This window comes from Misgurnus anguillicaudatus, chromosome 21 (genome assembly GCF_027580225.2).
Source record: "Misgurnus anguillicaudatus chromosome 21, ASM2758022v2, whole genome shotgun sequence".
Taxonomy (NCBI): domain Eukaryota; kingdom Metazoa; phylum Chordata; class Actinopteri; order Cypriniformes; family Cobitidae; genus Misgurnus; species Misgurnus anguillicaudatus.
The window spans coordinates 20,128,565-20,154,395 of NC_073357.2; the positions used below are offsets into that span (position 1 = coordinate 20,128,565).

General features: G+C 42.2%; 1 protein-coding gene across 2 annotated transcripts in view; it reads right to left on the bottom strand.

Moving 5' to 3' along the window:
* Positions 1-13,891: 13,891 nt before the first annotated feature.
* Positions 13,892-25,831, bottom strand: part of LOC129444502 (uncharacterized) — a 43,434-nt gene continuing 31,494 nt past the window's right edge. The window contains exons 3-8 of one of the 2 annotated variants that reach the window (XM_073859789.1): positions 24,023-24,502; positions 23,696-23,926; positions 17,736-18,009; positions 17,042-17,256; positions 16,775-16,935; positions 13,892-15,262 (exon numbers count right to left, since the gene is read on the bottom strand). In XM_073859789.1, coding sequence (XP_073715890.1) covers positions 17,222-17,256; positions 17,736-18,009; positions 23,696-23,926; positions 24,023-24,316 — 834 coding nt within the window. In that variant the 5' untranslated portion in view covers positions 24,317-24,502 and the 3' untranslated portion in view covers positions 13,892-15,262; positions 16,775-16,935; positions 17,042-17,221. Of the gene's footprint in view, positions 15,263-16,774; positions 16,936-17,041; positions 17,257-17,735; positions 18,010-23,695; positions 23,927-24,022; positions 24,509-25,831 lie in introns of those variants that run through there. The other variant, XM_073859790.1, reaches the window with a different exon arrangement.

The following is a 25,831-nucleotide window of genomic DNA, read 5'->3' on the forward strand; positions in this document are numbered from 1 at the left end:
GGGAACACACTGTTTCTAATGTAAATATGTCTCATTGAATTTGAATGAAGTCCAACTATGATATTTCCCACCGGTCACTATTGTGACCGAGTATAAAACCTTATATTTCACTATCTTAACCAACATAAAATCAAAGAAGGCATAAAGTTGGTGTGTTAGGGAGGTCTAAGGAGTAAATTGCATGTATTCAAATTCCAAGAAAAAATTTGGGATTAAACGAGCATTCACATACTCGAATACATCTTATGACTTGAAATAAGTAATGCTTAATGCTTGAAATAATATGAACAGCAGCAATCCTAATCCTTCTCATTTTGCTTTTCTGTTTTTGTCCATCAGGAAACACATCCTAAGATAACTAGAGCTTACGGCTCTGTTTGGATCCAGCCTCACTTGTGAAGACTTCAGATGACGTAAACACTTACAAAGACATTATATGATATCTATAGATGGACATACACAACTGCCAAATGTATTATATTGTAATTACTGCACCAAAGCGCAACTCTGCAGATTTGCAACCCACTTAATCTTGTTACAAATACAATAGATGTTAATCTTTGAAAAAAATATTCTTTAGCTAATTTTACTGATTTATTTCCATTTATTTGTCCACAATACTCTGCCAAAATGATGTTTTGCATCATCCAAATATTGTTCATTTACATATTACAGACATTGTAACAACACAAAGTGGGTTGAAATCCTGCTAACTTACCCTATTATATTAACTATCTGTTAACTAAACATGGCTTTAACCCATGACTTGAATTATATTAGAGCTGTTGTGATATGAATATTGATTTGTTTCCAGAATGCTTCTCAGCGTGTCACACTTACCTCGGGCTGATTAAGGGATCTTTTGTAACCTTGAAACAACATTTTCTTAAAATGGCATGTATTGTGAAGCACAATATACCCTATCATGGTTATACTTTGGTGAAACTGCAGATCATTTTTTTTGTGGTTTTGTTACCGTGGTTCTACTATACTGCCCTACAAAGGCTAAGTGCAGTAACTACGCAAACACTAAAAACCGAGAAAAATGCCCTTAAAGTTTTTTACACCAGCCAATCAAACATGTTACTGCAATTTTGGCAAACACATTTCTCTGATGGGACAAAATTAAACCAGGAGACTTTGTCGCAAGACACAACAGATATCACAAAGCCCATTTTAACCTTTAACTCAATTTTGACCAAATGCATAGTTACTGCGCTTTGGCTTTGTAGGGTAGTATAGTAGGATTATAGTATTGCTGGAGTAAAACGTCTCGGTTATGTATGTAACCCACGTTCCCTGAAGGAGCTCGCTTGGAGAGACCAGTCTGGTTCGTGTACTACTGGCATTGGGATGTTTGCGTGGTGCTGGCGCCGTCCCGCCGGGTGCGTGTGTGGGCGGCGGGTGCAAGTGTGGAAGTTTGCTTCATTTCGCTGAGAAAGCCGGAAAGTGTGACCGGCCAATAAACAGCAGGGAGCAGCCCTGTGGCGACGGGACGTGACGTCTCCGTTCCCTTCCTGTCGGTCACTACAACGTCACGTCATGACCGACGAATTGGGAATCCCTACCAAAACGCCACTGAGGGCTGACCTCTTCCAGTGTCTGCGAAAAGCCCTCCGGTTCCACTTAAGGAGAAGGAGAATTAGGTTTTAAGGCAGAAGGCCGGGCACTAGATGTTCCTTTAACCCCACAGTAGTGCCAGCAACTGGGAAGCGCCCTATCTGAGCGGGATAGGAATGCTGCGGAAGCCACCGCCCCGTTAAGGGCTGATGGTGGGCGAAAGTCAACCGTAGTTGAGGTAAAAAGACAGCCGTGGCTGTGTAAGCAAAGCAGTGCTCTGCTGAGGGAAACGTGGGCTAGTACGATTAACCCCACGGAAAAATACTCACAAAGGAACCCAGTGGGATGCAATGTGGATGCCCGAGCCAAACACATAGGTTCGCGAGGATGCAGCTAGTGAGAGGCTGGCAGCGGATGCTCCGCAACATCAGGCTGCCAAGGCAGCGGAGGAAAGACAAATCAAACCAATTACGCATTTTTGTCTTAATGGCCTTCCATACTGACACTTATTTTGGATGCCAACGCATCCACGCTGAGGCTGCCCTCGGTTAGTGAATAGGCGACAATAGGTATCGTCTGGTGACGCAAAGAGATCTATCTGCGCACGACCGAACTTCTTCCAAATTAGCTGAACCGTCTGGGGGTGGAGTCGCCATTCGCCGGGGCGCGCAGCTCGGGAAAGCACGTCTGCCGCTGTATTGAGCGAACCCGGAATGTGAATGGCACGAAGGGACCTCAGATGCTTCTGACTCCAAAGAAGATGACGAGCGAGATGCGACAGGTGACGAGAGCACAAAAACCGCCTTGACGGTTGATAAACCCAACAGTCGAAATGTTGTCGGTGCCGACTAATACATCCTTCCCTCGCATCTTCTTAGCAGAGCGTACGAGTCCCAGATATACAGCCCACTGCTCGCGGCAGTTGGGGTGCTATGCACACCCCTGAGACTGCAAGCCGTCATACGTGGCTGTTCACCCCATGCTGGGGGCATCGTATGTGCTACAGAATACCAGGAGACCTGTCTCAGGGGCATATCTTGCCCTCAGAAATGCTGGGTCTGACCACGGGGTGAAATTGAAACGACACGCAGGTGTAATGGTTACACGGTGAATGCCGGTGCGCCACGCTCTCCTCGGGACTCGATCGTAAAGCCAACGCTGATGCGGTCTCATATGGGGCAGCCCGAGCGGTGTCACAGCCGCAGCTGCTGCCATATGCCCCAGGAGCTTCTGACATTGTTTCAGAGGGGCCGCTGATTACAGATATTATAACCCGACGTAAATATAAGCAGAATGCAAACACTGCTCTCTCTTGGGGGCTTTATTGCCGTCTATAACACTTTCATGGAGACACGGGGAGAGAGAGACAGCTCGAATGGTGGTACTTTGTATTGATATGCCCTCCCCACGAACGCAGAGCGAAGAAACGGCCTGTGGCGAGGGGAAATGGACACATGAAGTACACGTCTATAGGTCTAAGGCTGCAAACCGATCTGAACATTGAAATGCGTGCTTCGGCGTTATCCTCCTGAAGGATCGCATTTGGAGAGCCGGTGCGTAAATCAAATCGGTCATAATCCGCCGCGTATTTTGGGTACTATGATATAAAGGCTGGAAAAACCCTATCATTATCTCAGTAAGAGGGATCGTCTTGATACGTCCTTCGCCAGCAGGACATCGACTTTTGCACGCAGTACATGTGCATCGGACGCTTTCACTGTAGTGAAACGAATGCCCGAGAATTTGGGGGTGTGCCGGTTGAATTTCGTAACCGAGGTGGATCGTGCATAAAACCCAACGAGATGGGCTGGGAACTGAAGCCTAGCTCCCAGGGACCGTAAGAGAAGAATTAATGGCACTACCGAAGTACCCGCGGTGGGGCAGCCGAGCGGGGCAGGTGTGACTGCCGGTGCGTGTGCCTTGCGAGCACAAACATCTACAGTGTGTGCGTGTGACACTGACCTGAGCCCGCTGACGGTCGTCTGGTCTCCTGTACGGAGAGCGCAGACCCCGGTGAGGGTGATGGTCATCTGGTCTCCTTAGCGGAGAGCGCAAACTCCGGAAAACACCCGTTGGGGATAAAGGAGAGGGAGGATGAGCATGTGAATGCCCGCTCACGTCTCTCTCGATCCTCTGGAGACCTGGAGAGGGAAGAGGAATGCACACTATGTGTGGTTATGTGGGTACCGGCTGGACAGCCGGTGGAACAACAATGTAACCAATGATTTTTCCACCCGACCCTCTTCAAACCGGGTCGCCTGTCTCGGGGCCAATTAAACTCCCGATTGTCACGGGAAGTGGCTAAGCGGGCGGGGCAAGCTGCTGACGACCAGTTCCCCTGCGCTGCAGAGATGAGGTCCGAGGAGGGGGAACGAAGGTGGCCGTCGCAGGACGCCCTCGGCGAGAGGCAGACTGAGGAGCCGGCGGTGGTGGACCAGGGCAGCTCTCTTCCGCCGGGGCACGACCTAGGAGATCACCTCAGTTGCGCCGCGGAGCTGAATGACTCCCCGGACTCGCCGAAGAGGCCGGTCTGTGAGACAGGAGCATTCAGGAAGTTGTTCTTGTCTGCGTCCGTCGTGTCAGCTAGACACAGCAAAAGGTGGCGTTCTTGGACCACTGTGGTGGACATCGCACGACCGAGGGTCGCGGTCTCCCTTGTGCAGATCTCTAAAGCCTTAGCTTGGACCTGCAACGGAGCCATGGCAGCGAGGGAGGTGACGGGTGAAAGCTAAACGGCCGTAGACGGCCGCAAATTCCATGTTTGAGTCAGCTCTTCGTGCTGTTGGGAAAGAAAGGCACAGGAGGTGAGGAACGAGAGGCCCGAGCAGCTCCGATGTACCAATCATGCAGACGGGCTGGTTCGGGAGGAGGGGGATTAACCCCTCCAACCCTACCGGTTCCGCCGCACGAGCGGGCACGGCCGCCATCTCCGGGTTGAAGTCCGCCTCGGAGGGAAAAGGGGGCTCCCCTCTGATGCTGCTGAAGTGGCTGGACCAGAAGGAGGTCCAATGGATTCGGCAGAAATCGTAGAACACGACTCTGCGGTCTCCACCGGAGCCTCAACCGGCTGAGGACGAGAAGGCTGGGAGGTGGAGGACGCATCCCCCGACCTACTCAGCATAGTGATGCGCAGAGCGTCCTGCGAGCACTTGGCAGCCGCACCATGGCGGCGTTCAGCATTACAAAGGCGCGGACATCGTTCCCGTAGAAACGACAGTCGTCTCCACAATCCAAGAGGTTTATGCTCTCACAGAGAGAACCAAAACTCTCCACGAACGCAGCCTCGGAGTGCTCGATGCCCAAGCACGAAGACAGCGCTCGTGACTGTCTCTGGAGCCCTTATACTTCTCGCATCCAAGATCGCACGGACGAAAAGCTATCCTGAAAAGTACACTGATCTCCGAATATACGAGAGAGTGGCTGTCTTTAAAAAGACACAGAGCTCTCACGTATCACTCTTTTAGGGAAATCACTCTTTAGGTGCTCAGCTGATGATGCGCACAGGGAGAGGCAACACACACACTAAACTCAAAATAAAAAAGATGCAGAGCAGTGGAATACTGCGAGCGTCCACTGTGTTGGTACTGCTTGTCAATCAACTTCAGCAACCGTTCCCAGAAGAGCAAGTAGCTTCTCAGTAGCAGATAATGCCGGCTTTCAAAGCGAAGGGGCGGGTTTCCATGTTTGCACCTGCTGCTTGTGTGCGCGCCTGGCGGGGCGGCGCCAGCGTTGTGCAGGTGTCTCAATGCCAAGTTCATTGGCGTTTTAGTAGTGTACGAGGCAGATTGGTCTCACTAAGCGAGTTCCCAATTTGTCGGTCACTACGTGACGTCGTAGTGACCAACTGAAAGGGAACCATGTTAACCATATATTTTTAAATCATGGTAAAGTTTGTGGTTACTAAAATGTAGTACTATAAACCTATGCTGTTGTAAGAGAATGTTTATTCTTTATTATTGTTGTAAAACCATGGTTGATTTTATATTTACCATGTTTTACTGCAAATGATGGTAAAATCATGGATAGCTTTGCATGGGTACAGAAAGGTGTAAACTGTTTGTTTTTATTTGTAAGTCACATTGGTTTTAATGCATCATATAAATGTATATGCATTTGGATATTTATTCTGTTTACTGACATCCACCGGTGGTCCGCCGTTGGCCCACTGGCCTTATGTTTGCTGGGTTGTTTTTAGAATTCAAACTGCTCCCTTCAGGCAGGCTATATAGAGTGCCCAAGTGGAGGACTGTGAAAGCTTCTAGGTCTTTTGTTTCAAATGCAGTTTTGAGTGTAAATACTTAACTTGAAACATAAAGATAAAGGTGTAGCCATGATGTTTTAAATTAGCATAGAAATAACTATGTCTTGTACTGTAAGTGCTTATGGGATTTTTTATGTTTGGTTGTTGTGTCGTTTTCTTTCATGAATTGTATGTTTGTGAGGTCCGATGCTGCATAAATTGCCCTGTAAAGGGACAAATAAAGATACTACTGTAGTAGTTGTAGAAGGCACTTGCTGTCAAAATATGATTGATTTACCTCTTTGACAGGGGGCGGGACTATCAATCAAAAGCTGCACAAGCTGTCCAGTTTCTGGACTGTCATATTTTATGCCTTAGACAGCGAGTATCCGGACTGTGCGTGTTTTACGATGTGTCAATCAACGCGTTGTTTTTCCTGTGTCTGTGTGTTTTTTGTCACGCGGATGTTGTCATGTTTATTGCTGTCAAAAATAAGTTTATTGTTTTAGGCTGTCCAGTTTCTGGACTATCAGTTTCACCACCGGGGTCTCTCTCTCCTCTCCCGGCCGCGCTTCTCGCCCCCCACTGCGTGTCTCACAGCGGGGTCCGGTGTTCAGCGGACCTGTGTGCTTCTTTAGACGAAAAGCTGTTTATTTTAAACTAAATAAAATTTTAGTCCGTGAGTCTTTTCACCACCCACTCTCTATGTTCACGCGCATTAAAACTTGCTCACCGGTGGTGTCTGAGAACGCGCCGGGTATGTGGTCATATCCGCAGTTTTAAAATAAACTTAATAAATGTAATGCTGGCCACTCTGAAGAAATCCCTAAATCTAAAATAAACCTTTACTTTTTGTCAATCAAGTCTCTGATTAAAACGTGAATGTTTGCACCGCCGGCGACAGAGAACTTACGCTGATGCACCCTTATATCTGACGCTAAGAAACTTTTAAACGATTAAAGACATTTTCATCTCATCTTCTGGGATTGTTTTTATTAATGTCTACTTAAAACCATCTGTGAATATGTGTATATTATACAACGAATATTATATTGTCTGCTCTGACAAAAATAAAGTATTATTTTAGATTTTAGGTGAAGCGGCAGCGTGTATTTTTATAAAAAATACAGTTTGATATAAACGGTTGTTTTGTCAAAAGTTTTCTTTATAGTCAATCAAGAATCATATATATTAGTTGCTGGTTAAACTTAAATCTGATATTTTCTATCGATCTATTTCTTTAGTTTTTCTGATCAGACACAAACTTCCACAAGCTGGTCTGTGGGAGTGAGAGAATTCACAGCAGGGGACGGATTGTAAAGTAGTTAGAGTCTTTTAAAACCGTGTTGGTAAAATGTAACATGGTCCACTCTGACAAAAAGTAAAAGGTTTATTTTAGATTTTATTGCAAACACTGCAGGATTGAAAAGTTTGTAACATCACAAACTTATTTAATGAAATATTCAGTACGTGTATAGCAAGTGCGCCAAAACCACCGGAGGCCAAAAATTCTTTAGTCTAAAGGTTATTTATTTTAAACTAAATAAAAGTTGATTTGCTTCACGAGATCCGTGAAACTTTTCATGCACAGTATTCTGTTCACGCCATTAAAGAGCGGGCTCCGGAGTTTACAATAGAGAACATACGCGGATGCGTGTTCATATCTGCCGTTTTAAAATAAACCGAATAAATGTAATTCTGTCCACTCTGGCAAAATAAAGGTTTATTTTAGATTTAGGGAATTCTTTAATCAAGTCTCTGATTAAAACACGTTATTGTTTAGGGACAATAAAGCACATGCACTCACATATCTGTGGTTTTAAAAATAAACTTTTTAAAGTTTAAGACATTTTTACCCCATTTTCTGGTTTGTATTCATTGCGGCTCCTAATCTCCAAGTGTGTATTATACAACAAATGCAATTCTGTCCACAATTTAGATTTAGAACGCGCCTGATTTAAACAGGTCATGTTTTTAAGATGAAGCGCCCATGTGTGTGTGTGTGTGTGTGTGTGTGTGTGTGTTTTATGACAAATAGTATTTGATCTAAACTCATGCTTTAACATCAAAAGGTTCTTTATAGACAATCAATCAAACATTTTAGATGTATCTGGTTAAACTTATATCTGATGTCACATTAACAGCGCAGTGTCGCGAATAAAACTTTAACAGTTATTTTAGTTTCTAACCAGACAAGTGTTTAGGCTATGTGTGCGTGCTTTTGGGGGTCTGTGCGTGTGTATGCGCTCGTGTGTGTGTGTGTGTGTACCTGGTAATTATAACGTTGTGGGGACCAATTGTCCCCACAAAGATAGGAATACCAGTGTTTTTGTGACCTTGTGGGGACATTTTGATGTCCCCATGAGGAAACAAGCTTATAAATCAAACAAAATGATGTATTTTGAAAATCTCAAGTAGTAGAAGGGTTTCTGTGATAGTTGGGGTTAGGGACTGGGGTAGGTTAGGGGAATAGAATATACAGTTTGTACAGTATAAAATGCATTATGTCTATGGAATGTCCCCAAAAAACATGGAAACCAGAATGTGTGTGTGTGTGTGTGTGTGTGTGTGTGTGTGTGTGTGTGTGTGTTTGCATGGGGGCGCTTGATGTTAATTCTACCCCCATTGACAAAAAGTAAAGGGTTTATTTAGATTTTAGGCTTCATTACACAGATACTGATTAAAACATGTTATCTCATATCTGTGGGTTTAAAGAAACTTAAAAGTTTTAAGACATTTTATCTCACACCCTGTGACGCCTTAAACCCAACTGTTTTCCTTTTAGGGAACAATAAAATGTTTGCAAATATTATTTATCAAAGTTGACAATGTTATAATACAAGTTGTCACTAGCGTGACAACAAACATTTCATTAAAGACAAAACATTTAACAAACTTGACATGGCTCACAGAGACACACTAGACTTTTTTGTGTGGTTTTGTTAAACATTATTGTGTGCTTCCATAAAACTATCTGTAACCACAACCCCAGATAGGTCGTGGCTCTACATAACATTAAAATCATGTACTTGCATTAAATAGGTAAACCTTAATTTTTACTAAATAAAATAAAAATATACTATTTGAACATCTTAACTGATATTAGGTTAGGTTTAAGATGAATCACCGTCTATAGCTTTACGACTTAAAGAACAAACCCCCCAGAGGATGTGTAGGGGTGTGTGTGGCTTAGTAGTTATCACGTGGTAGGGGGTCAAGCGACCAACGCCAAAGGGGTTTGTGAATCGGACCAGGTCATGCACAGACGAGACGCTCTTCTTCTGAACACAGGAACTTTACCAAAAACTTAACCCGGATTAACACAACACAGAACAATTTTGAACAACTGTGGCGGATTCGCACACCCCAGAGGCCTGTTTTAGGTTTTGCAGAAACTGTGGACACTATTTGACCAAATTAAGGCGCGATCCTCATGTTGCTGCGAAGGTGTCCGAATTCGCAAACTATCAAACGCTGTGCGGCAGAAACTGTGGACACTATTTGCACAAATTAAGACACGATCCTTTTGTTGCTGCGAAGGTGATTGAACTCAGAAACAAACAATCAAGCCCGGTGCAAAAATTGTCTACGACGCTACGGATTCTTGAAAAAGATGACACAAAGATCAATTGAACGATTTCGCACTGGCCAGATGGGGTATGTGTATGGTACCGACCTTTTTAACCCTTGTGTGGTGTTCATATTTTTGTTACTTAGACGATGTTTGTGGGTCTGGTGGACCCAGAGCATTATTAGTATATTAAACCAATGCAGTCATACAAATTATGTAATATTGTTTACAGATGTTTACTTTAGCCTTATTGCAAGTAACATAGACAGAATTTACGGTTAATATTTGTCATTTACCACTGATAGAGGACTATTTATAAACGAAAGTGCCATTCGTTTTTGTGGTAATATAAAATAAAAGAATACAATTTTATTCTGATTCAGATATTGGGGGAAAACATGCCCTTGTGAAAAATTAGCGTACTTAAGTGTATTGAAAGCATACTTTTTGTGTGCTTAAAATAATAAAATTATACTTTTTGAGAAGTGCACTTGCTGATAATATAATATAAATTAAAGACCACTTAAGCATACTTAAATGGAATACACTTTAATGACATTATTTATTAACACACTTAAGTGCAATTGCACTTTGTAATAATATGTATTTAATTTTAACTTATAGTAAGTACACTTTCATCATAATATTTATAAACACACTTAAGTGCACTTTTAAAAAATGCACTTTTTAATAATGTCTAATTAAGCTTAACTTAAAGAAAGTACACTTTCATCATAATATTTATAAACACACTTAAGTGCACTTTTAAAAATGCACTTTGTAATAATGTCTAATTAAGCTTAACTTAAAGAAAGTACACTTTCATCATAATATTTATAAACACACTTAAGTGCACTTTTAAAAATGCACTTTGTAATAATATCTAATTAATTTGAACTTATAGAAAGTACATTTTAATTATAATATTTATAAACACACTTAAGTGCACTTTTAAAAAATGCACTTTTTAATAATGTCTAATTAAGCTTAACTTAAAGAAAGTACACTTTCATCATAAGTGAATTATAAAAACACTTAAGTGCACTTTTTACAAATGCACTTTTTAATAATGTCTAATTAAGCTTAACTTAAAGAAAGTACACTTTCATCATAATATTTATAAACACACTTAAGTGCACTTTTAAAAATGCACTTTGTAATAATATCTAATTAATTTGAACTTATAGAAAGTACATTTTAATTATAATATTTATAAACACACTTAAGTGCACTTTTAAAAATGCACTTTGTAATAATATCTAATTAATTTGAACTTATAGTAAGTACACTTTCATCATAATATTTCACTAACACACGCGTCTCAGTTCAGGAGAGATGCAGAGCGACAGAGACACTCGATCCAACGCGAGAGTGTTTAATTTGATTAAATATGACTCCTAAGTTCATATAAACTGAAGAAATCAGAATTTAACTTGCATATATTCAATGATACAGCGTGGTTGTGTGGATTGAGCACTTTTTGAGCTTTCATTTTGACCTGGTGAGTTTGTTATAATTACCAATGTTATAATTACCCATAAAAACGAATGTCAACACTTTAAATGTCATATAATTTTATTTGTTTAATCCATACGAGACAAAATGGTGTTATATTGTGATGTTATAGGGGTTGGATTGTTCATTGCAGTGTGATTATGTAAAACCACATGGTGTGTTGTGTTCGCTGACGCCATTTTGGTTGCACGTGCCATAAGGCGCGATCCTCTTGTTGCTGCGAAGGTGTCCGAATTCGCAAACTATCAAACGCTGTGCGGCAGAAACTGTGGACACTATTTGCACAAATTAAGACACAATCCTTTTGTTGCTGCGAAGGTGATTGAACTCAGAAACAAACAATCAAGCCCAGTGCAAAAGTTGTCTACGACGCTACGGATTCTTGAAAAAGATGACACAAAGATCAATCGAACGATTTCGCAATGGCCAGATGGGGTATGTGTATGGTACCGACCTTTTTAAAGATATGCTTAAAAAGAACTACAAGCGGGAGATGACCAATCTACTATGTACTGTATACAAAGATGCCAATGTGTGTCTGCCTCCAAAATATTGCGAAGCTAATGCCGCGCGTGTAACCAGACTCAAGGATAGAAAAGTATAGATGAAACTTTCAACAACGTGGTTCAGATGGCGGCTCAGGCCAATGAGCCCCCATGTTTGTTTATTAGAAAAGCCCTAGAGATATTTTATGACTGTGACGTTGAAGAGTTTTACATTGGTAACATCATTCTCATCTCGGCATTTGTAATTGATGTATCCATTGATATGCTTGTAAAGAAACGAGAAATTAATGTGTGTGAAATCACAGAAAATGCTGTAGATTTCATGTTTAAAAAGGGCCTTGGTTCCTGCACTTTCTATGGTATTTAGACAACATCATAAAGTTTAATGATGATGATTAAAAACCAAGCGTGTGTGACAGTGGCAGCTCTTACGCAAGTTTTTACATGATATGTTTTTAGTTTTCCAAAAGTCTTAAGCTGTTTTATTTTTTACTCACCATAAGGATTGTCAACCAATGTTCATCAACAATTGTATACTTTAACAAAAACTACATTGTAGTAGTTTCAATGTATTGTCACTGTGGTTTTCTGCTTATGTTTCTTTTATGTTTTCCTTTACCGATTTCATGAAAACTAAAAAAATATACATGGATTCTTTGTCTTAATGTCTGTGTTGTTACCATTAGATACAATCATCAGAGCATTTAGACATCTTGTATAGACAATGTGTGACTGTCACGACTGGGAAACAGGAATCAGGACGCAAGTGCAGGGTTCACCATGAAATAAATAACATTTAATATAAAATGAACAGAAACAAAACACGAGGAGTAAAACAGCAACACAGGAACATCCAAAATGTGACACGGGGAACAGACAGGGTAGTAATGACAATGACAATGATCCGGCGACAGGTGAGAAACAGACAGCAGTATAAATACACAACACTTAACAGGGAACAGGTGTGATGAATCAGTCCGTGAATGTCCAGGTGACGTAATCGGAGAGACAAACAAAACATGACACGGATCACCGTGACATGACCCCTCCCTCTAAGAGTGGCTACCAGACACTCACCTAAACAAAACAAACACAAAAGTCTGGTAGCGAGAGTCCAAGGGAGGGGTGGAGGGCTTGGGGACCCTGGCGAAGCCGGCAGCCGCCGGGATGAGACCAACAGGAACGGTAGGCCGGACTGCGCCAGGAGAACCGGAGCGATCGCTCCGAGAACCGAGGCAGACGAATTACCCCCCTCCTGGGAATCGCCGACGATCAGCTGCCCCCGGAAGTCATCTCCCATCCCCTCGCGGAAACGGAGACCCTCTCACGGTAGCCACCCCGGGGAAATGATCGGGCGTGGTCCGTTCCGGATCCCCCTGCGAGCAGGATGGTGGTTCTCCGAGGGACCGTCGACGACGACTCAACCGTTGGGGGACCGCCTGGGCCGATCCTCCTCCCGCATGCTCGCAGGAGCGAGCGATCGCTCACGGTGGCCCCCAAGAGACATCGGGGCTGATGGGGAATGAACCCCGATGTCACTACTCCCCCTCGACGAAACTCCTGGGGGAGCCGCCCTCCGTGAACCCGCTGCGTCCAGTCTGGCCGGATCATTCTGTCACGACTGGGAAACAGGAATCAGGACGCAAGTGCAGGGTTCACCATGAAATAAATAACATTTAATATAAAATGAACAGAAACAAAACACGAGGAGTAAAACAGCAACACAGGAACATCCAAAATGTGACACGGGGAACAGACAGGGTAGTAATGACAATGACAATGATCCGGCGACAGGTGAGAAACAGACAGCAGTATAAATACACAACACTTAACAGGGAACAGGTGTGATGAATCAGTCCGTGAATGTCCAGGTGACGTAATCGGAGAGACAAACAAAACATGACACGGATCACCGTGACAGTGACATTACTCATTCTTCATATGTTTTTGCGATTCCGCACAGAGAAACGTGAAACATTAATAGAAATTACATGTGTCTACTTCACATGTCTTTCAGAGGCGTAAAAATAAAGTCCTCAGTGGAAAGCTAAAACCCACAGGCACGACCTGATCCTAATTCTGTAATTTGGCCACCTCCGGCTGTCACATAGACAGACCATCTACTCCATGTCTCTACGAATCCTGACAGAGTTTTGGCTTTATGTACATGCCACACCAAATCTAAACCATGGTAATCTAAATACATTTGGCTGCAAAGATATCTAATTTTCTGACACGACCAAAAAAGATGATGGGGTCATCATCAAACATCACTCACGTTTTAGTTACCGAAAGTTTTTTTTTTAAATTTTAGTTTAACCCAACAAGCTATTTTATGCACACAGAAATTGTCAGATTTTACGTTTTCAGGTTTCATATGCACATCACATTGCGATTACAGTCTCAACTAGTTCACTGATCTATAGGATTCCCTGAATCTAAAATGGGACAATTGTTTTGCCAGAGCGGACAGAAATACATTTATTACGTTTATTTTAAAACGTCAGCTATGAACGGGCACCCGGTGCATTCTCTATTGTAACCGTCGGTGCGCGATCTTTAATGGCGTGATCAGAATACTATGCATGAAAAGATTCACGGATCGTGAAGCGAATCAACTTTTATTTAGTTTAAAATAAATAGACTTTAGTCTAAAGAATGTAGTATTGGCGGCCCCCTGTGGTTTTGGCACAGTTCATTGCTATACATGTACTAAATATTTCATTAAATAATTTGTGATGTTACAAGCAAAAAGTTTTATTTTTGTCAGAGTGACCATATTACATTTTACCAGCACGGTTTTAAAAGACACTACAATACGCCCCTGCTGTGAATTCTCTTACACACACAGACGCTCACAGAGCAGCTTTTGAGCGTTGACTGATCAGAAAAATTGCGTATACCCAGCTAGCAAAAATTGTGCGGGCCGAAAGCGGAACGATTAAAGCTAGATCACTCGGCCGATCCTCGGCATGAATCTAGGTCCGATTGCTCTGCGAGCGCTCGGTTTTAACGCGCCCCGAACACACGGCCGAGCACTCGGTTTTAACGCGGCCCGATTGCGGAACCCCGAGTGAGAGAACGTAAGCTCCCCTCCAATCCCGTTCCTTATTTGGGCTTGTTTAAACTTTGATCTTATTGATTGGTTAATACTAAAATTGCTAAGCAACCGTTATGCAACAACAGAAAATAAAACACACAAAGTAGCATAAGGGTTTCATGTTTAATGCATTTTTTATTTACTTGAACACACATTTTCTCTCTCTCTCCCTCTCATTCATTCTCGCTCTCATTCTCTCTCTCTCTCACACACACGCTGCACAAAAATCAATCAGTTCAAATACACATTTTCCAATATCAACATTTTTAACTTTAAAACAGTTTAATTCGTTGTCTATTCGCCCTCTGGCTTTGGCCATCATCCCTGTCAGATGCTATTATTTACTTGAACACACATTCTCTCTCTCTCTCTCTCACACACACACGCACAAAAATCAATCAGTTCAAATACAAATTTTCCAATATCAACATTTTTAACTTTAAAACAGTTTAATTCGTTGTTTATTCGCCCTCTGGCTTTGGCCATCATCCCTGTCAGATGCTATTATTTACTTGAACACACATTCTCTCTCTCTCTCTCTCACACACACACACACACACACACACGCGCGCACAAAAATCAATCAGTTCAAATACAAATTTTCCAATATCAACATTTTTTACTTTAAAACAGTTTAATTCGTTGTCTGTCTATTCGCCCTCTGGCTTCGGCCACCATCCCTATCAGATGCTAGCTGCAGCCACCTGGTGATGAGGAGCTCTATCTATTTTCTGTATCGTCTTTGGTCAGGGCATTCCAGCGAACTGCATCTGAAAAAACACAAAGATAGAAGTGGTCAGCATGACCATGTGATTTTACTCATAAAACCTCCAAAACTTATTTTGGATGCAGGGATACATTTCTTTTTAGTTTAGGAGCACATTCAAAAATGTAACCTTCCCATTATAAGGAGATTTTTGACTATAAAATTTTAACCTTATTAAATGTCAAATTCATAAATTAAGTTAGAATAATAAGAGGCATCTCTCATTAATAAATAAATACTGTAATAATTCATCTTTGCACTGCAGAGGTGGCATATAACAGAAATGTGGCATTTAGTTATATTTACAGACTGTTTAATGAGGCTCAGAAGTGGCATTTCAATTCATGATAATGTTATAATGTTAATGTTTTAAATAGAGTTTGAGTATAGAAATATTAAAACTAAAATAGGATTTAAAAAAATGGCCAATACGCTGTTATTAGTGTCAACTGAGGGTACACCCATAGAACCTGACGGCCGGTTGCATAAACATAGCCGTGACGCTAAGACTGCGTCTTAAGAATGAGTCTGACTAAATAGCAATTAGTTAGGGCTAATCATTGGATTTAGGGCTAATCTAAGTCTTCTTATTTGGATTTAAATTAGACCAATCTACCTTTCTATCTAACATACTTAAAACAATTATGATCAGTCTTGAGGAAAAAAATTCATGACTAACTTTTAAGAGGCTGTTTACACTTGGCATTAACATGCGTTTTCGTCAATCGGATCACAAGTGGACGACGTTAATGCCAGGTGTAAACGGTGTTCAAAACGTTTTGAGCTCGTCCACCTTTGACCACTTTCAACCACATCCAGAGGTAGTCAAAACCACTTTCGATCGGATCGCTTTGGAGTTGCGGAACGCATATGTGGTTGAATGTGTTCGAACAGACGCGATCGCCGTCTCTCCGCCCATTTATCTAATCTGAGGTATTAAACACAAGTTTTACTTTTTTTTTACTTCTGGCATGAACACACACGGTGAACAGCACTATTTTTAGCCTTTCATTGATAAAACTAAAGCGGAGGATCTCCGTAGTTTCGTTTTGAAAGCATGTGAAAGTTACACGATCCTATTTCATCAATTGCGCTGAAAATTCAGAGAAAGCTCTTACATACACACGTACAAAACTCTGTGCAGCATGTTTACTTGCTAAACAAGCAGTGGACTCCGACATAATATTACTTTGCGTCCATATAAACTCATAATTACTCCCGCTCGGGTTTGAATGACAGCAGAGAGATTCGCCCACCGTCTCACGGACCGTCCCCTCACAGTATTCAGGACAGAAGCGGTCGAAAGTGGACAAAAGAGACGGAATTAAATACCAGGAGTAAACGTAATGTGTCTCTCTCGTCCACTTGTGATCCGATCGATGAAAACACATCTTAATACCAAGTGTAAACAGCCCCTAAGACTATTCTTAAAGGTTTATGCAACCAACCATCGGGTCAGTCGCACTGTAGAGCCCTGTGATGTCACTGCAGTGCAGTTTCCAGCACTGACACTCACCAAGAACCACACTTTTCAAAGTAAGTCCTTTGAATGCAGGCTTTCGGTTGGCCCCACTCCAATTAATGAGTCTCGCCAGCGAAGAGTTAATTGTCCTTTTTATGGACCCGCCCCACGGTGTCTTTTAGAGTCATACCTCCGACCATTCCAAAAAGAACAGTCTGAAACAAAAAGACATGTACCTTATTAGTTACTTAAGGAATATAGCATGAGTGAGAGTGGGAACTGACTTTAGAAATGATCTGATTAAACCATAATTTAACTCACCAAATTCTTCTTTTCCTCTGGATTCTTTAATGTCTCCTCCAAACATTGTAACTCTTCAATAGTTGAAAGTGGGAGCCCAAAATGTGTTGGGTCTGGCGTGAAGTCTGGAACTGCTTGACTGCTGGAGATTTTTTGGAGCTGCACCAGGATGAGCAACTGCTGCTCTCTAATAGAATCGAGCTAGATGAGGATCTCCTTAGCAATAGTTGACTCCGCTGCAGCGGGCAGGCATAAGATTTATAAAAACACACTTGAGAAGAAATGCGCAACAACTCAAAAAGACTTCTAAGACCATAATGCCAATTTGGCGCTTTGCTTTCCGAAGCTCGTGGAGGCGTGGAGCAGCATACAGTTATTAATTTATAGGCAATCTACCGGCATTGCATTTGCAATCGACTGGTTGTATTGGACACCCCTGCATTAAATGAACATTAACATGGAGCCCTGAGATGTATGAACCTGTTTTAATGAACAGTAGCTTAAATAAGAATATCAAATGCACACATAAGCATCGCATTAAAACACAGTGCACCTGTTACTGCATCCGCCAAGCCTTCTCGCACAAAAACTAATGTTGCATGCGAGCGCCTGCGTCAAGCTGATTCTGGCTGGACAGGATTTACCGAGAGTTTTCAAAATCACGGTAATCAAACACGGTTGTAATGATAATTACATTTTAAACGATAATACTAACCGTCAGGACATTTTATCATGGTTAATCGTGAAACCGGTAATCGTCCCATCCCTATTTGGCTTGATGTCTGACTTCTGCCAGCTGCTGCATGGGTTGGGGTGTCAGTAGGTGTAGCCCTCAGGCTGTTGATAGTGGAGACTGGAGACCACGGTGGTGGACTAGGCACTGTGATGTTCGCTGAAAGGGGAGAAGCCCAAGGACCTACAGAAATCCTACCTGTGGGCATAGCCCCCTCACAAGACCGGTTTTGTATGCCATGTAAGGGTGGGATGTGCTAAAAGAAAAGAAAAATATGTTTTAATCTCATCACACATATCAAATAAGAATAGGGGGGACATTTTTTTATATATATTTTTTTTTTTCGATTAACTTTTTTTTAAATGTGGTCGATTCAATATAAATTTCAATTCAATTCAATTCAATTCAATTTTATTTATATAGCGCTTTTCACAATACTCAATTGTTTCAAAGCAGCTTTACATAAATAGAAGCAGTAAAAGCACAGAAAAACGACAGATAGCATAACATAATACACAATAGCATAAGCAGTCAAATTTGCTGCGGCTATGACGCGACATTATGAGCGAGCATATTACTAATGTAACGTCTAGAAGAAGAAGCTAAGTTAAGCCCAAGCAGGCTACCTCCCCGGGGTAAAAAAAACCCTAGGAGAAAAAAAACAAAAACCCCGGGTTGTTTAGCCGAGGAAATAAAAATAAAAGTCCTAGGAGGGAAAAACCCTTGGGAGATATACATGTATATACACACATATAAACGGATAAGGAGCTTAAGCGGAGATTAAGCAGAGATTAAGCGGATATTAAGCTGGTCCTGCCGGTGGTCGTTGGTCAGGCATCAGCTGGGCATCACATTGAAGGACGACCAGTAGATCAGAGGTGTGCCGACTTTCACATCTACCGGAACTGGGTCTGTTTGTCCCATTGTCCTCAGGGTCAATGGGACCCAGGGACGAGACAGGGAGAGAAAAACAAAATCATATTAGCGTAGGGGCCGTTCACATGTAATGCAAGTGTCACACAGTGATGTGGTTTAATCAGCTTAGTTTCAGACAGACTAACTATTGAGGCATAATTGTTTTATCCACAGTTGAGGATTTTGCAAATTGGGGGCCCACTGCGACGGTATATATGGTAACTAAGGGTCACCTTCCGATTTTTAAGAGAAAATGAAACCTGTCGACCCGTTTGACTAAGGCCTGTAACCCCACTGTCGACGTTAATGCAGGTTCAGTGGCAAACGGGTCTATATTGCATACTATTTACAAGATCACGAAAAAAACGCCAACATCGCAACCTGACCATACGTGTCAACCCGTTTGACTAAGGCTGGAGGCCCCACTGTCGTCGTTAATGCAGGTTCAGTGGCAAACGGGTCTGTATGGCATACTATTCACAATACACAAGAAGGCGCCAAAATAGCATACCGACCATACGTGCCAACCCGTTTGACTAAGGCCGGAAGCCCCACTGTCGTCGTTAATGTAGGTTCAGTGGCAAACGGGTCTGTATGGCATACTATTCGCAATAGAAAGAAAGCGCCAAAATCACAACCCAACCATACGTGCCAACCCGTTTGACTAAGGCCAAAAGCCCCACTGTCGTCGTTAATGCAGGTTCAGTGGCAAACGGGTCTGTATGGCATACTATTTGCAATACAAAGAAAGCGCCAAAATCACAACCCAACCATACGTGCCAACCCGTTTGACTAAGGCTGGAGGCCCCACTGTCGTCGTTAATGCAGGTTCAGTGGCAAACGGGTTTGTATGGCATACTATTCACAAGACACAGAAAGCGCCAAAATCACAACCCAACCATACGTGCCAACCCGTTTGACTAAGGCTGGAGGCCCCACTGTCGTCGTTAATGCAGGTTCAGTGGCAAACGGGTTTGTATGGCATACTATTCACAAGACACAGAAAGCGCCAAAATCACAACCCAACCATACGTGCCAACCCGTTTGACTAAGGCTGGAGGCCCCACTGTCGTCGTTAATGCAGGTTCAGTGGCAAACGGGTTTGTATGGCATACTATTCACAAGAACACGAAAGTTCCAAAATCGCAATCCGACTATAGGTTAAGATAAGGTTTTTATTTATTTATTTGGTTGGTCTGTGTTATGACCGCGAGTGCTTTGTTCCGTACAGATAACTATTTCGAGTTAAGTACTTTTACTAGACAAATTATGCGAATGCTTTGTTGAAGAGAAAAGTTTTAAGTCTAGATTTAAAATTATCAACTGTGTCTGATTCTCAGACATCGGTTGGTAAATCATTCCAGAGCTTAGGGGCTAAGTAGGAAAATGACCTTCCACTTTTAGACACTTTTGATAGTCTAGGGATAATCAAGAGACCAGATTTTTGCGACCGTAGTGTGCGTGATGTATTGTATTCTGATAGTAATTCTCTAAGATATGAGGGTGCTAGGCCATTTAAAGCTTTGTAGGTGATTAGTGATATTTTAAATTGTATGTGATATTTAACTGGTAGCCAGTGTAAAGATGCCAGAATTGGGCTTATGTGGTCATACTTTTTAGATCGAGTAAGTACCCTTGCGGAAGCGTTTTGAACTAGCTGAAGCTTGTTTACTTGATTTGCATGGCATCCCCCGAGTAGCGAGTTACAATTGGCTATTCTAGAGGTCATAAAAGCATGGATAAGCTTCTCTGCGTCAGATGTAGACAGTACATGGCGTATTTTCGAGATATTTCTAAGATGGAAGAATGCTGTGCGGCAGACGTTGGCGATATGACTATCGAAGGATAAGTTGCTGTCGAACATCACACCTAAGTTCCTAACCGTGGAAGATGGCACCACAGTGCAACCATCTATGTGCAACTTGTAATCTGACATATTATGTTTGTAGCGATTCGGTTCAATGATAAGTATCTCTGTCTTATTGAAGTTCAGCTTAAGAAAGTTATGTGCCATCCAGTCACTAACATTGCTAAGGCAGTCTGTTAGCTTAGAAAACGTGTGTGTTTCGCTAGGATGTGAGGAGATGTAAAGCTGGGTATCATCCGCATAGCAGTGAAAACTTATGTTATGTTTCCTGATAATGTCTCCTAGAGGTAACATGTATAACGAGAACAGGATAGGACCTAAAACCGAACCCTGCGGTACACCGTATTTAACCAGGGAGTGATATGACTCTTCCTCGTTTACATAAACAAAGTGATAGCGATTGGTTAGATACGACCTAAACCAGGCTAGCGCCTGACCACTGATACCAACATAGTTTTCTAGTCTATTGAGTAAGATTGTATGATCTATTGTGTCAAAGGCTGCACTAAGGTCTAATAATATAAGAATTGAGATTTCACCACGATCGGATGTTAATAGGAGGTCATTTGTAACTCTAAGCAACGCTGTCTCTGTGCTATGGTGGGGCCTGAATCCTGATTGGAACTTTTCATATGTACTATTATTTGTCAAGAATGTGCGTAACTGGCTTGCCACTACCTTTTCTAATATTTTCGAAAGAAAAGGGAGATTTGAGATTGGTCTAAAGTTATTAAGCTCTCCCTGATCAAGCTGCGGTTTTTTAGTCAGCGGTTTAATAACTGCTAGTTTGAAAGCTGTTGGAACGTATCCTATTTCTAGCGATGAGTTAAAGATATTTAGAACCGGGGTTGACACTACAGGGAATACCTCTTTAAGCAGTTTTGTGGGAACGGGGTCTAATATACAGGATGATGATTTGGATGATGTAACTAGTCTAGAGAGCTCATCTATTGTAGTAGGTTTAAATGAATCAAGATGTTCGTATGGTAGTCTAGTGTTAAGTGAACTAACGGGTAGAGTGGTGGCTGCCTGGGTAGCTACGATGTTTTCCCTTATAGCCGTAATTTCATAGTTTTTTTTGAAATTATTTTCATTACATTATATCTGAAAAGCATTCCGGTTGAAGGAACTGTCAATGTCTCGATTGGGCCAGTGCTGCATGGTCATACAAGTTTACAATTTGCACGCATTTTCAAGCCTTGCCAATTTAAGCATTCAAGCGAAAGATAACTTGCATGCCCTGTGTGAGAAGAGCACACACTGGAAGCACTTACAGCTGCACGACAGCGTGGAAATAACAAAATTAATTCTCGTTCACCTCTCCTTGCAAATTCACACAAATTTTTCTAAAAATGCCGGCCTTTGCGAGTAAACAGACGGTTATGAGAAATAGTAGAAAAAGGATGCATTCATAGCCTATCATAATTTCACCCGTGCATTAGTCTTAAAGTGGCAGCAACCTTCAGGTGTCTGCATTTTTAAATGTTAATCAAACTACAAAAGAGGAAGTCACTCCCTGCTTTTCACTGAATAACGATTTTGTAACTTTAATTAGAATTAACCTTTACTTAATCTGCACAGTGAAGATATGCAGTGTTATTTTACACAATTTCTGTTTCTGAAAAATACTGCTAGACCTACCTGAAATGCACAGATTTCGTAATTTGTATCTTTGTTCTATTGTATTTGTATTGCGTTGCTTGCATTTTATTTTTATTAACAACCATTAACTTGTCTTTAATCTTTGAAATTGATATTAGTAGTTTTAGCTGATTTTTGATAGCTGTAGCATCAAAAATAGAATATATAATTGTTCAATTTCACTGCTATTTAAAATATTGGGTGTCATAACCTTATTACAAGGATAAAAAAAAAATTTAATTCATTTATTACTTTTTTTGTGGTGGGGCCAGTGAAAAAGTAACAGGGTTTCTGCAGGTTTCACCAAGTCAAATTTAAGACTTTTTAAGACCTTTTTAAGACCATTATGAGTGAAATTTAAGACCAACGCGACACAATGATCTCAGAAATTCTCAAAACATTATATTTTTTATTTTTATTATATCATTTTTTGACAAATAAAATCCACTAATATGGGAAGATCAGTATGGTCAGCTGCTGATATGTGCCTTGTTAACATGTTCTCCACTTTTTCCACCCATACGTTATATGCATAAATATGCACTATACCGCAATCGCATTTATTGGCCTCTCTAATTACACAATAATTAAATGAAAATTAAATTTAGGCTGTTTGTGGTTTGTTGTGTGTTGCTAACAAGACCGTTTCTAAATCCGAAGGTTGTAGCCTCCAGAGGTCGCATTTGTAGGCTGATTACGTCATCAAGATTAGCAGATTAAAGTCAAGGGAGTAAACGGGCATGGAGCAGTGAGGTAAACAAAAGCTTCCTAAGTGAAAACTGTGTAACACTAAATTTGACTTGTTGGTGGCTCAGGGGACTCAACGGCCTGACTGTTTAAGTTGATTATCAATAAAGTAGTGTTGATTTTTTCGCTTCTGGGTCCTCTGTTTCAGAACCTGGCAAATGCTCAGGTAAGCCACGGGCTAGTTGGTTCAATTTAACACAGAAAAGATTTTTGCTTTTATAAAACTGCAATTAAGGTTTGTTTCTCGCCAAACCTAACAGTATACAGTCAGATCACAACACCTGAAATATAGCTTATGGCATGAATTGCGTGGATTATAATAGCCTACATTTGTATCCTCTTTGAAAAATGATGATTAAACACTGGACTGAAGTGCGATTCAGTGACGCGCAAAGAACTTTTCCTTTTAGAAGCCTGCCCATCAAACACTTTCTTCATCTGTCACTGATTAGTTCTACAGCATTTTCAATTATTATTTTATTTTTTGCGGACAACGCTTTTCGGGAATAAACAGAGGTAAGAAATTTAAGACTTGGGTTAATTAAATGTAAGACCTAGGATGAAAATCTGGCTGTTTTTAAGACTTTTATGGCCTTAAATGTAACTTTCTGAATTTTAGACTTTTTAAGACCCCGCGGGAACCCTGAAGTAATCATTGAATCGAAATCCAATCAATTTGAGATCTAGTTAATCTGAATCTATTTGAGACATCTGAAACAATACCCAGCCCTAATACCAAAGTGATTTTTTTCTCTCAACTGGCCCTTCTTACTTGAAATCCAGTTTGGCCTGATGTCTGACTTCTGCCAGCTGCTGCATGTGTTGGGGTGTCAGTAGGTGTAGCACTCAGGCTGTTGGTAGTGGAGACTGGAGACCACGGTGGTGGACTAAACGCTGTGATGTTCGCTGAAAGGGGAGAAGCCTGCGGACCTACAGAATTTCTACCTGTGGGCACAGCCTCCTCACAAGACTGCTTTTGTGTGCCATGGATGGGTGGTGTGTGCTAAAAGAACAGAAAAGTTGTTTTAATCTCATCACACATATACCAAAGTAATTTTTCTCTCCATGGGCTATAGAATAGCTTTCTTGCCCTTCTTACTTGAAATCCAGTTTGGTCTGATGACTGACTTCTGCTAGCTGCTGCATGGGTTGGGGTGTCAGTAGGTGTAGCCCTCAGGCTGTTGGTAGTGGAGACTGGAGACCACTGTGGTGGACTAGGCGCTGTGATGTTCGCTGAAAGTTGAGAAGCCCATGGACTTGCTGACGAGTTGTTTGCATCAGAAGGGGTCTCTGAAATATGGCCTGGGGACCAAAACCCTTGAGCAGCTGGCTGACTACATTCACCTAGAGCTGTCACAAAGGTGCAATTGGCCATTATATTACTTTCACCCATATGTTTAATATAAAAGACTGATGGAAACCATTGTACCAACTGCAATAGGCCTACCACCAAGATGGGATGCAGGGGGCTGGTGCAAGTTGTGTGTAAGTTTTCTTTTTGGTTGGGGCACGAAGTGCAGCGGTCCTTCCCTGCTCCTCTTCCTCCTCTTCACTGCTGCTTACAATTCTTTTACATCCTCTAAAATGTATTTCTGTGACGAGACTGACAGGTTAGGTTCCATTTGCAACTCTTTATTGATGTTAACAAATAGCAAACAACAGTAATCAATGGGCACATCCAAGTAATCATAAACGTTTAACAGACCAGGGTCGGGGCAGGCGGCAATCAATCATAAACGTAATCAGTCCAAGATCGGGGCAGGCAGAAAGCAGTCGTAGTCGTAATCCAGTCCAAGTTCAGGGCAGGCGGCAAGAATCAGTAAACCAAGAGACAGTCCAAAATAACACCAGGAAATCAAACACGGGTACACACAGGGAAAACGCTCAGAAATGCTGCTAGGGCAAACAAGACTTCGCAAAGTACAAGTGGCAGAGTCCCAGGTTAAATAGACCCGCTGATACGCTGCAGCTGGTGTGTAATCAGCGGGTCACAGTGCATGATGGGGAATGTAGTCAATACTCGGGTGAATGAGAAGTACCGGGAGCGTTGGCGCTGACATCCGTCACAGAGCCCCCCCCCTGCGAGCGGCTCCAGACGCGGGAAGTGTTCTTTCGAGGACGACCTCGGGGACGAGGGGCAGGTTTATCCGGGTGTAGTCTGTGAAATTCATGGATGAGGTTGGGATCCAAGATGTCGTTAGCGTTCTCCCACGACCTCTCCTCGGGACCATACCCCTCCCAGTTGACGAGGTACTGCAGGTTGGAGCCCTGACGTCTGGAGTCCAGCAGCTCGCTGACCAGAGAGGCCTCTTCACCGTCCACCATGATGGGAGGGGGCCCTGATCATCCAGAATCTACAGCCGCTCCCGGGTCCTCGGCAGGTTTTAACAGGGAAACATGGAAAGTGGGAGAGATACGATAATTAGGGGGGAGATCAAGACGGTAGGATACAGGATTGATCTGTTTGATAATTTTAAATGGGCCAACGTACCTGGGACTCAACTTCTTGCAGGGGAGACGAAGCTTCAGGTCTCTGGATGAAAGCCACACCAACTGACCGGGTTCATAGTGGGGTTCTGAGGTTCTATGGCGATCCGCCTTCTCCTTGACCTTCTTGATGGCTCGAGACAGATGAACGTGAGCTTCTTGCCAGGTTTCCTGACTTCGAGTGAACCATGCATCAATGGCCGGGATGTCTGCGAGTTCCTCGTCCCAGGGAAAGATGGGCGGTTGGTATCCCAGGACGCATTGGAATGGAGTAAGACCCGTGGAAGTTTTCTTAAGGGAATTCTGTGCATATTCCGCCCAAGGTAGGAAGCGACACCAGTCATGCTGATTCTTGTGACAGTAAACTCTGAGAAACTTAGTTAATTCTTGATTAAGACGTTCAACTTGACCATTGGACTGT